Source organism: Larus michahellis, chromosome 8 (assembly GCF_964199755.1).
Source record: "Larus michahellis chromosome 8, bLarMic1.1, whole genome shotgun sequence".
Classification (NCBI taxonomy): domain Eukaryota; kingdom Metazoa; phylum Chordata; class Aves; order Charadriiformes; family Laridae; genus Larus; species Larus michahellis.
The window spans coordinates 43,544,796-43,559,176 of NC_133903.1; the positions used below are offsets into that span (position 1 = coordinate 43,544,796).

The window sequence follows — 14,381 nt, forward strand, 5'->3', positions numbered from 1 at the left end:
AGGTGGTCGTGCTGGGGATGGCGAATGCGCTTCTAGCCCCACCTCTCCTTCCCACCTGTGCTGTGCAGGAATCTGAACGGCTTTCCAATGGGAGCTTCTGAACCTCGGGTTTAAAACGCAGCATTTCAGGTGCCAATCAGAGCCACTGCTCAGTGAGGGAAACAGGGATGTGAAAGTGAGGTGGGACCTCAACCATCTCCTTGAATCCCAGGAAGACCTCTAGGATTCTGGACAAAAGAAAAGGAACTGGGGAATTAAGCGCAAAACATCAAAACGTGTGTGGATTCAGAAACTGTAGTGATACTCTATTAAAATTTTAAATGCATTTTATAGTTGCCCCGTATACAAAAAAAAAAACCCAAAACTTAAAAAAAACAACCAAACAACAAACACCCCAAACATTCATACGATTATTTATGGAGGCTCTCTTGCTATTAGTAAAGAAATGCTCTACGTAGTTACCAAAAATGCTGTCCAAATAGGTAGACAGCCCCCAGGTATCCTTCAGACATCTTTCTGTATTCCCTAGATATATATCCACAGACATGCAGTGCATTTTTCTATTCTTCCACAATTTCTGTTTCTCTAGCAACCTCATTTCATGTACGTTATCGCTTATTTTTGTTACATTCCTTTTTGAAAACCACCAACAATCATGTATCAAAATAAGAGTGCAAAAGATAGTTCCTATATGCTAACAGTGCATTTATAGCCCTCTATAGGTGCTTTCTGTCTGCCTGTCCTTAGTACCCGTCTGGCTGCACAAAGGCCTCCTATTACTTCAGACAGCTGTTCTCCACCACTAACTGGTTAATCAGTTCTCCTTTTTCACCAATTTCTTTCCCAAATTCAGCGTCATGCCAGTTCTTAACTGAGGTTGTCTTCCCCTCTGTTTCATCCGTTCACCCCTCTACCTTTACTTTCTTTCGGGTCGGTTCTCAGGCTGTTCCTTTAAATCTGCTCATGTATCGCTTCTTCATTTTTCACCTCTTTTGGTCAGATGTTCCTGTCCTAAAGCTCTTCACTTTTTTTTTTCCTTTCCAGCACAGCACTTCATAGTCCATTACCTCATTCTTCAGAATTATTTGGTATTGTTCCCAGTTTACTTTCCCCGTTGAGTTATTTGATCTTTATCCTCAGCCAACCAAATAATGCAAAACAATCCCTACTCCAGCCAGAGAGTTAGTACCCAGCTCTTCTAAATTGATCAATTCATGGATTCTCTTACTGGAATTCATCGGTTTTACTCTTGGGCTGTGCCCCACCCAGTTACTGAACCTGTCTACCTAATGGCAAATTATTTAGAAGCACAAAAGCCATTTTAGGCAAATGTAATTTAAATGTGGATTAAAAAAAAAAAGACATGCCAAGCACTTTAAAAGGCACAGAGCTTAAATCTTAGATTAACGAGATGGATAGGGTGATCTTTTGTAGCATCTTTCTAAAGCCGTGACTTAAAAGAAAAGGCTGCAGTTTTCTTTCTCTTTTTTAACTGAATCATAAGGCTGAGAAAATCTATTCAGTCTAATCTCTGGAAAATGGATTTCAGATGATTTGCACCATGCCGAGCATTTTGTTATGATCGAATTAATATTTACACTCGTGGTTTTAAAACAAGAACAATGCAGTATTATATAGTAATAAAAGTGGTGGTATAAAAATATGATCAATTATGATTTATCCTTTTAATCCCTAAGTATTATAATTGGCAGATGTTTTGCTATTAAGTTTGCCTTTTTAGTTTTTCCTTTTTTTTATTCCATGAAATTTTATTATGAAACTGCTTGCAGTGTGGAGGGCTATTATCAACAAAGCAGCAAGGTGTTAGTCTGTAAATACTTAATAAAAAATTCAATTTCTCACAATATTTGCAGATGTAGATGAGTGCAGCAATGAAGGAACTGTTGCCTGTGGAGATCATGCAAAATGTGAAAACGTGGATGGAGGGTTTAACTGCTCCTGTAAGGAAGGTTATCAACCATCCACAGGAAAATTGCAGTTTAAGCCAAATGATGGCACTTCCTGCCAAGGTACATGATATTATAAAGGTTTATGTGTTATTACAGAGCTACATCTCCTGAGAAACTCACCAGTGCCTCTTTATCTTCAGTTAGATTAATCAGCGAGACATCAAAAAGAGGCAAGGCAGTGGCATCTGCATTTCCTGAGAAAAGAATCATTTCGTAAATGTATTTTTGCTAAACAGTGTGATGAAATCCATTTGAAATAATGGATACCCCCTTATAGTTGTCGGATCTGTACTCCTCTCTGTAAATCTGAGCTGTCTCTTGACTTCCACCTGTGGAAGACCCAAGGAAAAGGGCCAAACTCTCTACCTGAGTAAAACAAAAGCTCAGAGTCCAATCCCGTGCTGTAACTTTGGCCAAGATAAAGTCTTAGGTGTTGAAGTTTGAGAATGGAGTGCCGCGTCTTAAGTGCGTAAATTCAGCATGTTGGTGGTTTGGGGAATTGCTTGGACAAGAGCTCTTACAATGAGTATGTATTGAGTATTGGTTAAGCTGCAATATATAATTAGTTTCTTTTTAATTTACAGAAAATCCGAAGGCCAAGTGTGAGTTATACAAAGACTGTATAACTGAACATATTAATAGAACTTTAGCTGGCGTAAGTAGCACCAGTTTGTAGATTAATTTCCAAATCCTTTAATTGTTTCTGTTTGAAACTCTTATTTCAATTATAATAGTTCTTAAGGAGCTTTTAACAAATGCTTGAAGCGTACAATTGAACTTAAGCATGTTTACAGAAGTCTTTTTAATAATTTCAAATTATTTGAACTGAGTTGTATGTTCAAATCATGATAATAACTCACTGGGAATCTGTGTGTTCTGTTTCCAGAAAAGTGAGTCATGATGCATGAAAAATTCAAAGTGTGGTAATCACTCAGCTGTTTCTGTAATTTCTGAAGTTACACATTGCTGCATTTACTGACGTGCAATTATTTGCTTGTTCAGAGTGAAAGGCAGCAAGATAGCTTAGAAAAGTCATGTCAACAAGTGACAAAATAGAAAATGGAGCAATAACATCCTGGCATGCTAGTTTTTACTCCTCGAAACATAGTGAGCAAAGTGGTGCAGAATTTATAGACTCAAAGACTCTGGACTCAAGTATTTTTTTTCACCAGAAGCAGAGATTCCTGAAGCAAATTTAAAAAATATTAATGAATTCACTGATAATTAGTCTACAGCTGTGGTATTGTCTAACTTAAAAGGATAAATGAAATATAAGCATAAATAAATTAAAACCAATCATATATATGTTTGCATTTTATGTTAAGCACCTTGCCGAAGTTACAAGATTCAGAAAGATATTCATTTAAAGGCATTTATTTATTTATTTATTTATTTATTGTAAGATATACGTTGTATTAACGTGTTTTCTATGTTAACCTGCAGTGTAAAACATTATGTTAAATATAATACATGCTTACCACATTTACGTGCGAAGATGTGGTAAATGCCACAGCAGGATCTTGGAGTGAGATTTTTTTAAAGTATGAAGTCAAAATAAATTTAATTAAATCAGAGCAATAAACCAAAGTACCTTAATTTTATGTAAATGACAGTGTGTCAGATTTTAGCCTATTTTTTAGCCTGTGTTCTAGTTCTATCCAGCTGCAGTCCAAGATGAAGCAAGCCCCATAAAAGCTGTTCAGCAGCAGAGACTGCAGATCTTGCAAAGTCAGGTATCGAGGGGTTTTTTGATCGATGAAATCTCATTAGATTTCAGGATCGTGAAGTAAGAATTCTTTTCTTATTCAGCCATGAGACTGAAATTTGCAATCTCAATCTTAATCTCACCCTCTCTAGCCTATTACTCTTTAAACTAATTGTTTTATGTAAATGCGTTTAGCAGTTCATAAACTGAAGCAGTGAAGGTGAAACAGGCAGTGCAGTTTCTCTAAACTACATGCTTTACCATCTGCATTTGAAAAAAACCCAACCACAAAGTATAGAAACACTGCCCATCTGCTCCCACCTCTTCAGCTAAAATTTGACAGAAAAGAGTCAACAGAGTAACTGTATCACTGATATTTAATTATTTTTGCAGAACATTCATTAGTTCATTTTGGAGCATTAGGATAAATAAAACTGAGCTGCAGTAGTAAAAAAAGAGGAAAAAAAATGTAATGATAGCACATGACTTTTTTTTTCATCATAGTTGCTTGTTAGGGTTATACCAGACATGTGTAACACTGTTACTTTATAGGTCAACCTCTTGGCTTAATAGTGCCTCTTTTTATGCACAAGCATCTTAAAAGCCAGTATGTTAATTCACAGAAATGAGCCATTTGCATTTGGTTTACGTTTACTTGCAGAAATGTGACTTTACCTGTTTCATTAAGATGCGAATTCTTGTATTTTTTCAGATTAGTCATTTAAAAACACCCCTGGAGATGCTGCAAAAAATTAATAAGAATACTTTGGGACCACTTTTACCTGTAGATGTGATTTCGTATGTTGAAGCGCTATCTTATGCATCGCTGGATGCCATGCACTACCCTGTTTCTGACAATGAAGCACTTCGTAATACGACCATTAACGTGAGTGAATCAAGCCTTAAAGTTGTGGGGGTTTTTCTCGTTTTACAAATAGCGTATGACTCTTCCGCTTAAAAATATTCTTTTATTTACAGGTTTTGGTTAACACTGTGAACAATTTTCTACAAAAAGACAAAATTACAGTCTGGGAAGCTCTTCCTGGAGATAAGCAAAGACAGAGCCTGACTAAGCTGCTGCATACTGCAGAACAAGCGACGCTTCTCATGTCGCAGAACTTCAAAAAGACAACACAGCTAGATGCTAATGCAAGTGACATAGGTAAGATAAAGAAAATTAATCTAAGGTATACTTCAGATGTGGATTACACTGAGGAGTTTTTCAGCACAATTATGAAGATTAGAAATGGTGTTATGTGAAACACACAGGTGTTAATTTGTATGAGTTTCATAACTAACACCTGACTTTCAGTGTAGGTATCATAATTTTCAAAGACGGAACGTTTAAGACCGGAGCCTAAAAAAAGTTTGAGAGGCTGTGGGAAGTTGTCCTTTCAGATTCTCTTTCAATCTCTGTCACAGCGAATGTGGATATGCACAAAATTATCCTGTGCATCTTATATGCATAAAAACACCAGTGGAATGAAAATCAGATTTGCTCTACACAGCTTTTTGACTCTTTTTGGTTCAGTGAAGGTATTGTCAATGAACTGGGAATATGGATTGTACCTAGTGAGTTAAGTCTTGAGTGGCTTTATTTTCACAGAAATTTCTCATTTTCAGAGGAATTTCAGCGGAGGAGAATTAGTCTCCATTGCGCCATTTTGCTCTCCTACCTTCCCCTTGTTTGCTGGTGTCTTCACACCAACTCCTGCTGATTTTCCTGTGGTAATAATAGTTTTACTCCTCCTTCAATGAGAGTCGAATCAGGCTAATACCAGCCACTTCTGAAAATCCTACTCCAGTAAAGCATTGGTGATTCCCTTGTCAATGGCCACTCCTTCATTTTTATTTTTCTGAATGTACCCAAACCTGATTTCTTATTTTAGAGTCAGTACAGTCCTTCAGTGCCTCGTACTGGCTTGCCGTTTTAGAAGATCACTTGATGAGAAACATCACTCCTTTGGTTCCGAGCCAGGTCAAACCACCTGTTCTTCCCTCACCTTTCTGAAACTAAATTAGCTGGAGTGATGAAAAAAATAGGGAGGGACTTGTTCCATGACATACACTCTGTAGAAGCAGATTTATGTTAGTGCAGAGCGGCTCCGGGTCTGCAGCAGACCCAGAGCGGTGCCTGGAGCTGGCTGCAAAGCCGCTCTTCTCGGCTGGGAGCAGAGGCACTCCTGGCCGTAGAGCTGAGGCCATGAAGGTCAAGAAGAGAGAGGATTCGGGTGCAGCCTCTGGTGCCAGCGTGGACATCAGTTAGACCAAGGCGACAAAAGAAAGCTGATCAAGAGAATGGGAAGGAATTTCCATGTTGAAAGATCAATCAATTTTTGGTTTGGTTTTGTTCTAAAACGGGAAATTCTACGATTACTTTTCCAAATTGGCGCCAAACACTAAAATTTTCTGTTATTGACCCTCAGCATGAATATATTTTCCCCAGGGCTTATACATGCCCCACACATCTATTCTGGGACAAGACCCACAACATTACCCTTCTCTCTCCACTGCTTTTTATGGTGCAAGCTCTTGAGCTACAAGCTTTTCAAAACTCCAGCCACAGAAAACTATTTCTTACGTCCTGACAAACATTTTCTGACAGCTGGTCTATTGAATAGCTCATATTATTTTTGTGTGCTGTGCTATAAGCAATGCAGATGGTCTAGCTTAGTGATATTCCTCCATCAGTCAAGTTTTAGATTTTTTTGTTGTTGTTTTGGGTTTGTTTTTTTTAAAAACAGCCTGATTGACTTTTTTTTCTTCCCATCCTGGGTGATTGAAACTCAGCAGTATAATGAACCAAGTAAAGAGCTCAATGTCCTCTAATGTAGTTTTTGTCCTGAGGGGTGATGCTTGTTTGTTTGCTTTTTGACAAGACACATCATTATTTCATGGTGCAATGTGCATTTGGTAGCATGGATAGATAACTATAAAATATATACTTTTCAAAAATTGGCTTTTATCAAATGTTACTATTCAGTAGAGAATTTTATGCTTTGGTTTTTATAATTGTGATTTGTGGTCCCTTTCAGAAATGCATTTTTAATAAAGCAATAGCTCTTCCTAAAGTAACCTGCATTATTCTTTCCAGTGCCTAATTTAATGCAAGGTAAATAAAAGACCATATTTTTCATGGAAAGAGAGCATGAGAGCATGTATGAGAAGTATGAGAGCAAAGTATGAGAGCAAAATGTATGCATGAAAATAACAAAACATAGAGGTTTAAGCAAGCATTCTATATTAATAGCATTTTTCTTGAAATATTTGGCACAATGATATATTCTTAAAATTCGTGGTAATTATGCAATCCAATGGCCCATTTATTAACCTCACTGTAAATTATGGCAGACCATAATGAACCTGTGATTTGAACAGTATTTTTCTTCTTTTGCAGCACTCAGGGTTTTTGCTTTTGATTCACACCGCATGAAACACATTCACCCTCATGTGTACATGGGGGCAGATTACATAAAGATCTCTCCAAAGAAGAGAGAGGAATCTCATCCTAATGGTAAGAAACAACGGTTAGAGAGTAGGTGGGTTAATAAACACTTTGGATAGATTTGTACCCACTAGTAAATAACCAAATGTGCAGTTTACCAAGACTGAGCTAATTACAGAGGAGTCAGATCACCTTTTTTTATCATTTTACCCATTTATTGTCTCAAGCCTGATATTTCTAACATTAGCAATGGCACAGTGGGTATCCAGTGAGTTTTAACACTGGTCTTGGTACCAGAGACTTGAGTTTTAGCCTTTTCTCAGCTGTAGATCTGCTGTGTGACCTTGGACTGGCCCCTTCAACTCACTCTGCCACTTCTCCTCCAAAAATCAGTGCATCTTTTCTATTTAGAGAGTAGCTCACTGGGGCAAGACCATGTATTCTTCAGTACCGAAACCAGCAGGGTCCAGATCTTGGCTTGGACCTCAGAGTGCTAGGGAAAAGGCTTACAACTGCTGTCATCACTACAAATACAGAAATGTCTTTAAACACCTCTGGAATTAAACCACCTAACCTAATAAACACAGACAAGATGTTTTTTTTTTTTTAAGTCTTAATCTTCCAGTTAATCTGAATCTCACCGCCTAAAAATATGGTTTATCTTGGTACCAGGGAGAAAAAAGATGACATTTTTTTCGATGAGGATTGCATGCTAAAATGCCTTTAGCTATCTTTTCCCCTAATTGTCTTCCATCCTGGCTCCACTGTAATGGAAGTCAAAGCAAGCCAGGTACTTCAGAGGGGCCCAGTATTTACCTCAGGTCTGAGCCACTTAGTTTATGAGACCTGACAGCCAATTGTAGCCAATTGCAGAACAGCAGCAAGCATATATTACTCCAAAAAAAAATATATATGCATATATCTAATCAGAATTTCCAATGCGAACACACATTTTTATTTCTAATGGCAGTTACATTGTTTTAAATAAAGCTATATTTCATTGTCTCTAAAACATTTTTATAAGTATTCCACGAAGATTCCATCTGTTTTGCATATTTTATGCAATAGCAGTAATAATGTTGATTGTTTATTGTTTCTTTAATGTCTTCAATTTTGTTCTTCTATAAAAATCCCACAAACTACTAAACACGGCCTCTTTGATTGATAGGCACCGTTGCAGTTGTCTTTCTGCGGTATAACAATATCGGTTCTTTGCTTTCATCGCCTAAAAACCACTCCTCGAAAGATACTTCAGAGCAGAGACAGACAGTAAGCTCATCAGTTATAGCTGTTGCAATTAGCTCAGATCCACCTACACTCTATGAGCTCGAGAAAATAACATTTACCTTAAAGTATGCCAAGGTAAGGGTGGTTTTTTATCAACTTCCAATAAAACAAAACAATAGCTAATTATTTTTTGTGATGTAACCATACCTGCAGTGTATGCTATACGGAGACATGATTCTGTTGTTTGCTGATGTGAGTTTAATCTTATTAGAGAAATACATGACGATCTCAAATGTGACATCCTAAGTGCAATGCACTAAATATGATACAGCTGAAAAGTGCTGTGGGACTAAAGCAAGGGCAACAATGACATCTTTGCTGGCTTGTAGCGTGAATAAAGTGTAGATGCCTGAGCCAGAGAATGTGACAGGATCTTGACTGTTCTGTCCTTAGGTGGGGTTTTTCCTGGAAGTTTCTCGGGTGGTTAAGCATGCATACTAAAAAAAGTGAAAAAATGTTTCAAAGTTAACGCAAAAAGTTTACCTGGAACTAGGAAGTAATAGCAGAACCTATAGTGTTGCAGCTTTGCTATTTCTGAAATCTGAACGCATTTATTTAAAACTGAGAGTTTTATTTCCAGTATATATATATATTTTGCTGGCTGCACTTCTATGTGAAGAATCATCTCACGAGGCACAAAGACTTATCAGAACAAGACAGTGAGACTCTGTAGGGAGGTGGGCAGTGGGACAAGATGTTAACCTTGGTTATGCAGCTTTTAAATGTGTTACTTGCCTTCTAATTTTTGAGCTAGAGATTGCCTTTCTATAAAGTTGCATATATTTATACAGCCTCCAGTAGAGTGGGGACCTTATCCTTCACTAGTGTTAGTGAGCACTAACTGTAATCAATAATACTAATAGTCTTGTTCATCGCTGTCGTCGCACCTGATCCAGCAGGTGTGATATGACCCTGGCTCTCTCCCAGATCACTTTGTAAAATGCACAGAATCAGTCTCAGTTTTCGAGCTGGTCGTTTGGAAGGGACTGTGAGCAGGACAAGCAATGTGGCTGTAACCTTGGGGTTTAGTCCATGTTCACCAGGTGCAGGGGTATATATATAACAATGTTTTCAGTAGGTAAAAATTTCAATACCTTTGCAAGAGCCAGAAGGGTTCAGTAATCTGATTAGCCTACATGTCTGGTGGGGTGTTAGCTGTGCGGATAAAAGGCTTCCATCCCCAGCTATGTTTTAATTGCTTGGAATAGGCCTTGCAGAATGTGCTTTTTGTTTCCCGACCTTCCAATGGTAACAAGCAATTTTTAATGAATTGCACTGGCTAACGTAAGAAAGGTCTTTTGATGGGAAATATCCTGCCTTTTGCCATCAGTAAAACATCTTGTTTCTGTTCCAGACTGCAGATAAAGATATTAAATGTGCGTTTTGGAACTACTCAGCAGACACAATGAATGGCAACTGGGCTACAGAAGGCTGCGAGCTGACACATTCCAACTCCACGCATATCTCATGCAAATGCAATCATCTGACTCATTTCGCTGTTCTGATGTCCTCAGGTGGCTCTGTTGTAAGTGCCATTTTAATTTAGTGTTTTACCTGATACTTTCCCCTGTCTTCATTCCTTATGTTTTTATTTCAGTGCAACTTACGTACTTTTCCCCCTTGAGGTTGTCTCTTGTTTTTGTTCAGCAAACACACAGTTTATTGTGCACAGAGCAAACAAAATTCCTCCCATATGCGTTTGAATTTCCTTATGTCCTTCTGCAGTATTACAGAGCAGTGATGCAGCAAAGTATCTTGTTCCAAATACACAGTCTGTTGTGCTTATTTTTGGTGCATTGCTTTTAATTTTAAATCCCACTTTAAGACTGCTGTGGGATTTAACTGGCATTCGTTGGTGGTCAGCAGCCATATGGCCCTGAATTTCTCTCTCACAAAACTTTGCCACCCATTTGTCTAACCTTGGCAACTAAAAATCTGCTTTAAATTCTCTCCTGAGAGTTTGCAACAGCATAATCAATTTAAAGTTTATGACTGTTAAACATGGATGCTCATGACCAGGATAAAATTGTGCGAATGACCACTCGATTTATGTCCTTCTGATATTAAGAGGCCCCATAGGTTTCCAGGGTCTGCGTGGGGATCTGCAGGAGCTCAGGTCCTGCCTCAGGAGGCAGCTTTATAAGGTATCAGAGCTGACAGCAAGCACAATATTAGCATGAATATACCGTATTGAGACAGTTCTCTCACACTGTGAATTTCATGCTGATAGAGGCTATTTCCTGGTTGCTAAATAGCATCCTAAGTCGTCAGTTCAAATTTAAAACCTTTGCAGGTACTTACATAGTTATTTTGAAAAGGAAGGCTGGAAGAGAATAATCTCTGGTCCTTTATTTGGGAAAAAAAAAACCAAAAACCTTAGATACATTTTATGGTCAGCTGAATACTATCCTGATGCTGATGCACCGTCACGCGTTTCAGAGATTCTTTGTGCAAATACCAAGCAGGAAATGTAACTGTATTCCTATACAGAAAATATTCGCATCCAATATTTAAATGGCCTGTGTTTCTTTGGAGAATGTTCATGTTACGTATCTGGAATAGGATTTGTTTGAAGTGATTGTTATTTCAGAGTCTTGTTTTGATCATGTTGCAAATTCAGTAAGACGGTTATTCAATTTTGCTTATCTAAGTCACTGCTGTGATAAGTCCTTTTATATTAGAAAATGTTCATGTCATATTAATATATGTCCTACTGCCAGTGTATTTGTCATTCACTAAAATGATCTGATTTTTAAAATCATATTAGGTGATGCTGATGTTAATAAAAAGTTTTGTTAAGAAATATCAGAAAATGCAAGAGCGGGAATATATACAGTTCATTTCTAATTTCCTCTGGAATTATATCTGTCCCACAAAAAACAATACTTTTTAGATTATCCAAAGTGTACATTTGCAGTGAAACTCTACAAACAGTTTTGATTAATATTTTGTAGAAAAGAAAAAAAAGAACTGTATTATAGAATGAGGTCTTTCTTGAGAAGGTACAAAGCTGTTCTTTTAAATATTATATTATAATTTTCCCCCAGGGTGTTACAAATTATAACATTCTTACAAGAATCACTCAGCTAGGAATAATTATTTCGTTGATTTGCCTCTCCATGTGCATTTTTACATTCTGGTTCTTCAGTGAAATTCAAAGCACGAGAACGACAATTCACAAAAACCTCTGCTTCAGCCTTTTCCTGGCGGAACTTATTTTTCTGATTGGAATTAATATGAACAACAATAAGGTGGGTAGTTTTCACTTGTATCTTGATTTTGTGTTGTAAAGTAAATATACAGTATGAGATACAATCTTCCATCTACTTCCAGTATTTCCTAGTGTCAGTATGAATATTCTGGTGACACTGACTTCCCAGGCTAGTCACAGGAAACGTAAAATGGTCATTGGAAGACGTAGGGCCTTCATCTGAGCTGGGTGACCCATTTAAACGAAATGGGCTTCATTTAAACTTTGTCACCTTTACCGAGACTGTGCACTCAACGTGTTCGGCACGTTCACTTTTCACATCCGCGTGGATGCTGTACAAAGGCACGTTGGTGGCTCTCTGGGTAGCGGTTTTCCCTAAAAGCCAGGCCAGAGCTGCAGCCCCAAGCTGGCATTTAAGATACTGTGCTGCTGACTGGAGAGCCCCTCTCCTTTCTACGTGTGAGGTCGTGCCCTGTTGCTTTTCATACAAGTTGGGCTGTTGATTTTTACATCTCAGATTAGTTTCAGGAAATTAAATTATGCATAAATTATCCAAAAACCCCTGCTATAAGTAGCTGAATAGGATTTAAAATTACTTGAAAAATAGGAGCTGCTATCACTGAGGTAGCACTCCAGTATTGATTGATTAAGAAATATCATTTTACAAACACTTTGTAGTAACAAAAGGTATTTCAGAAATAATTCCTTGTGATAGCAATTACATTGCTATCAAAACCATAAAAATGATCAGGGAAGCAAACAGACTGCTCGGCTCTAACGATGGGATCAGCCTTGCCAATGTGTTTATACAGTTTTTCTGGGAAGACGTGCACCAATTTTAGAAGTTGAATGCAGTTTATTTCTTTCACCGGTTGCTACAGAAAAGGCCAATGAACAAGGGTGCTCGTGGGTGCAGGCCAAGTTCTTGTCAATCAGCATTACATCTGGGCTGCTGGACCACCACTTCAGAGTCACTGGGTTGCTGTGCATATGCTGTTATATTAACAGAGACATGTTAATAGAATTATGACTCTTGCTTTCTCTGATTGAATTTCTAGCTCTTCTGTTCAATTACTGCTGGATTACTCCATTATTTCCTTCTAGCTGCTTTTGCGTGGATGTGCATTGAAGGTATTCACCTCTACCTTATAGTTGTGGGAGTCATCTACAACAAGGGTTTCTTGCACAAGAATTTCTACGTCTTTGGCTATGTCAGTCCAGCCGTGGTCGTTGGAATCTCTGCCGCACTGGGATACAAGTACTATGGGACCACAGAAGTGTAAGTGACTGTTTCTGTGTCCGAATCAACATACATAAGGACGCAATAGTCACAACAGCATGTTTCACGGCATTTTCTGCTGTTTACTTTTCAGATGTTGGCTCAGCACAAAGAATAACTTTATATGGAGTTTTATAGGACCGGCATGTCTAATAATTCTTGTAAGTATAATTTTCATTTTTTATTGTAGTACATAAAACCGATAATAAAAGGTGTTTAATAATCACCCACCCATTGCCAGCATAGCTGTGAGTGCTAATTATAGGGCAGAATTGGCTAATTTAGACCTTTTTATAGTGTCTCTAAATTATTTATATGCTGTACATCTAAATACTTTACTAGCCTGAAAAATGAATGTTTGACAAAAAAAGCTCAATATAAGATCGGAGCTTTTTTTCTTGCTTGCTTTCTTTTATGCCAATGGTTTGAGAAATTCTGTGAAGCATTTTTGGTTTTTAAGAAGAAGCATCTTTGTATGTCGTTGGCATCTCAGCATGGCTCAGCAGGAGGTGTACACAGACACTATCCTAGCAGACAGATAATCTGGTTTTTCAGATGTTGTGTGACTTAATCTCTTATCAGTGATCGGTCATCTTTGTAAGATTAGACTGTCATCTTTATGGTTTTATCACTCGCGTGTACCCTGTCATCATCAAAGCTATTTTAAACTAAATTGCGACGTCAGAGAAAAGAACCCGCTATTTCACATGGGCAGACGAGTCAAGTATTGATAGCCCTATTTCAGCTGTGAAGAGGGACTTTTTAATTCTTATTGGAAGTGGTTTCAAACCTGCAAATTTGGCAGGTATTACTCGTTCCGTTCTGAATCGAGACGTTTTTGGTGCCTCAGGAGCATTTCTAAGTGCTATGAAGTTTAACAAACCATTCCAACTGTAATGGGGCATTATTGTGTGTGACTGGGCTGACAGTGATCTGGCAATAGCTGGAGCTAACGGGAGGAGAAGGTGCAATGGTGAGGCCTCGTGACATCTATGGTCAAGTCAGCTGTAAGCCTTCGTTGCTTTTTAAGCTATTTGGCGATAAATGTGAGGATTTGTAAAAAAGAAGTGGCAGTGCCTAACACACGCAAGATGATAGTAAAACAGTTTTGTTTCAACGTGTTAGCCATTTCGAAGCTGAATAAAGCATCAGGTATAATTCTGGTCAAATTCCACCCCAAATTCCTGCTGTAGATTGGGGACAGGCTGGGAGCAACCTACCAGATGCAAGTGCAGGGTGATGCTTCCCCATCTCACCCTCCTGGTGAGCACAGCAGACTCGGAGAGAGGCAAGTAACCTGCCTTGGCTCAGTGCTTCTGGGGTCAGAAGGCCCTGATGGTGACTAGAGTAAAACAAGATCATGGGGAGAGACCATCTTTTACTTGGAAATTCTTACAATTCTTAGGTTTAAGCCATCAATTTTCTATTTCCTCTTTGGACCTTGCCTCTTTCTTCCGTGAAGGCAGCAGGGTTGGGATTTTTTT

At 38.2% G+C, this 14,381-nt stretch overlaps 1 protein-coding gene across 4 annotated transcripts in view; it reads left to right on the forward strand.

The window, feature by feature from the left end:
• Positions 1-14,381, forward strand: part of ADGRL4 (adhesion G protein-coupled receptor L4) — a 135,358-nt gene that overhangs the window by 103,128 nt on the left and 17,849 nt on the right. For 3 of the 4 annotated variants that reach the window (XR_012588616.1, XM_074596943.1, XM_074596941.1), the window contains 10 exons: positions 1,875-2,030; positions 2,555-2,625; positions 4,388-4,561; positions 4,654-4,837; positions 7,073-7,189; positions 8,289-8,482; positions 9,762-9,932; positions 11,455-11,658; positions 12,677-12,897; positions 12,992-13,058. Coding sequence is in view for 3 of the 4 variants with exons in the window: in XM_074596943.1 (XP_074453044.1) it covers positions 1,875-2,030; positions 2,555-2,625; positions 4,388-4,561; positions 4,654-4,837; positions 7,073-7,189; positions 8,289-8,482; positions 9,762-9,932; positions 11,455-11,658; positions 12,677-12,897; positions 12,992-13,058 (1,559 nt within the window). In the remaining variant the exon portion in view is untranslated. The remainder of the gene's footprint in view (positions 1-1,874; positions 2,031-2,554; positions 2,626-4,387; positions 4,562-4,653; positions 4,838-7,072; positions 7,190-8,288; positions 8,483-9,761; positions 9,933-11,454; positions 11,659-12,676; positions 12,898-12,991; positions 13,059-14,381) is intronic. The other variant, XM_074596944.1, reaches the window with a different exon arrangement.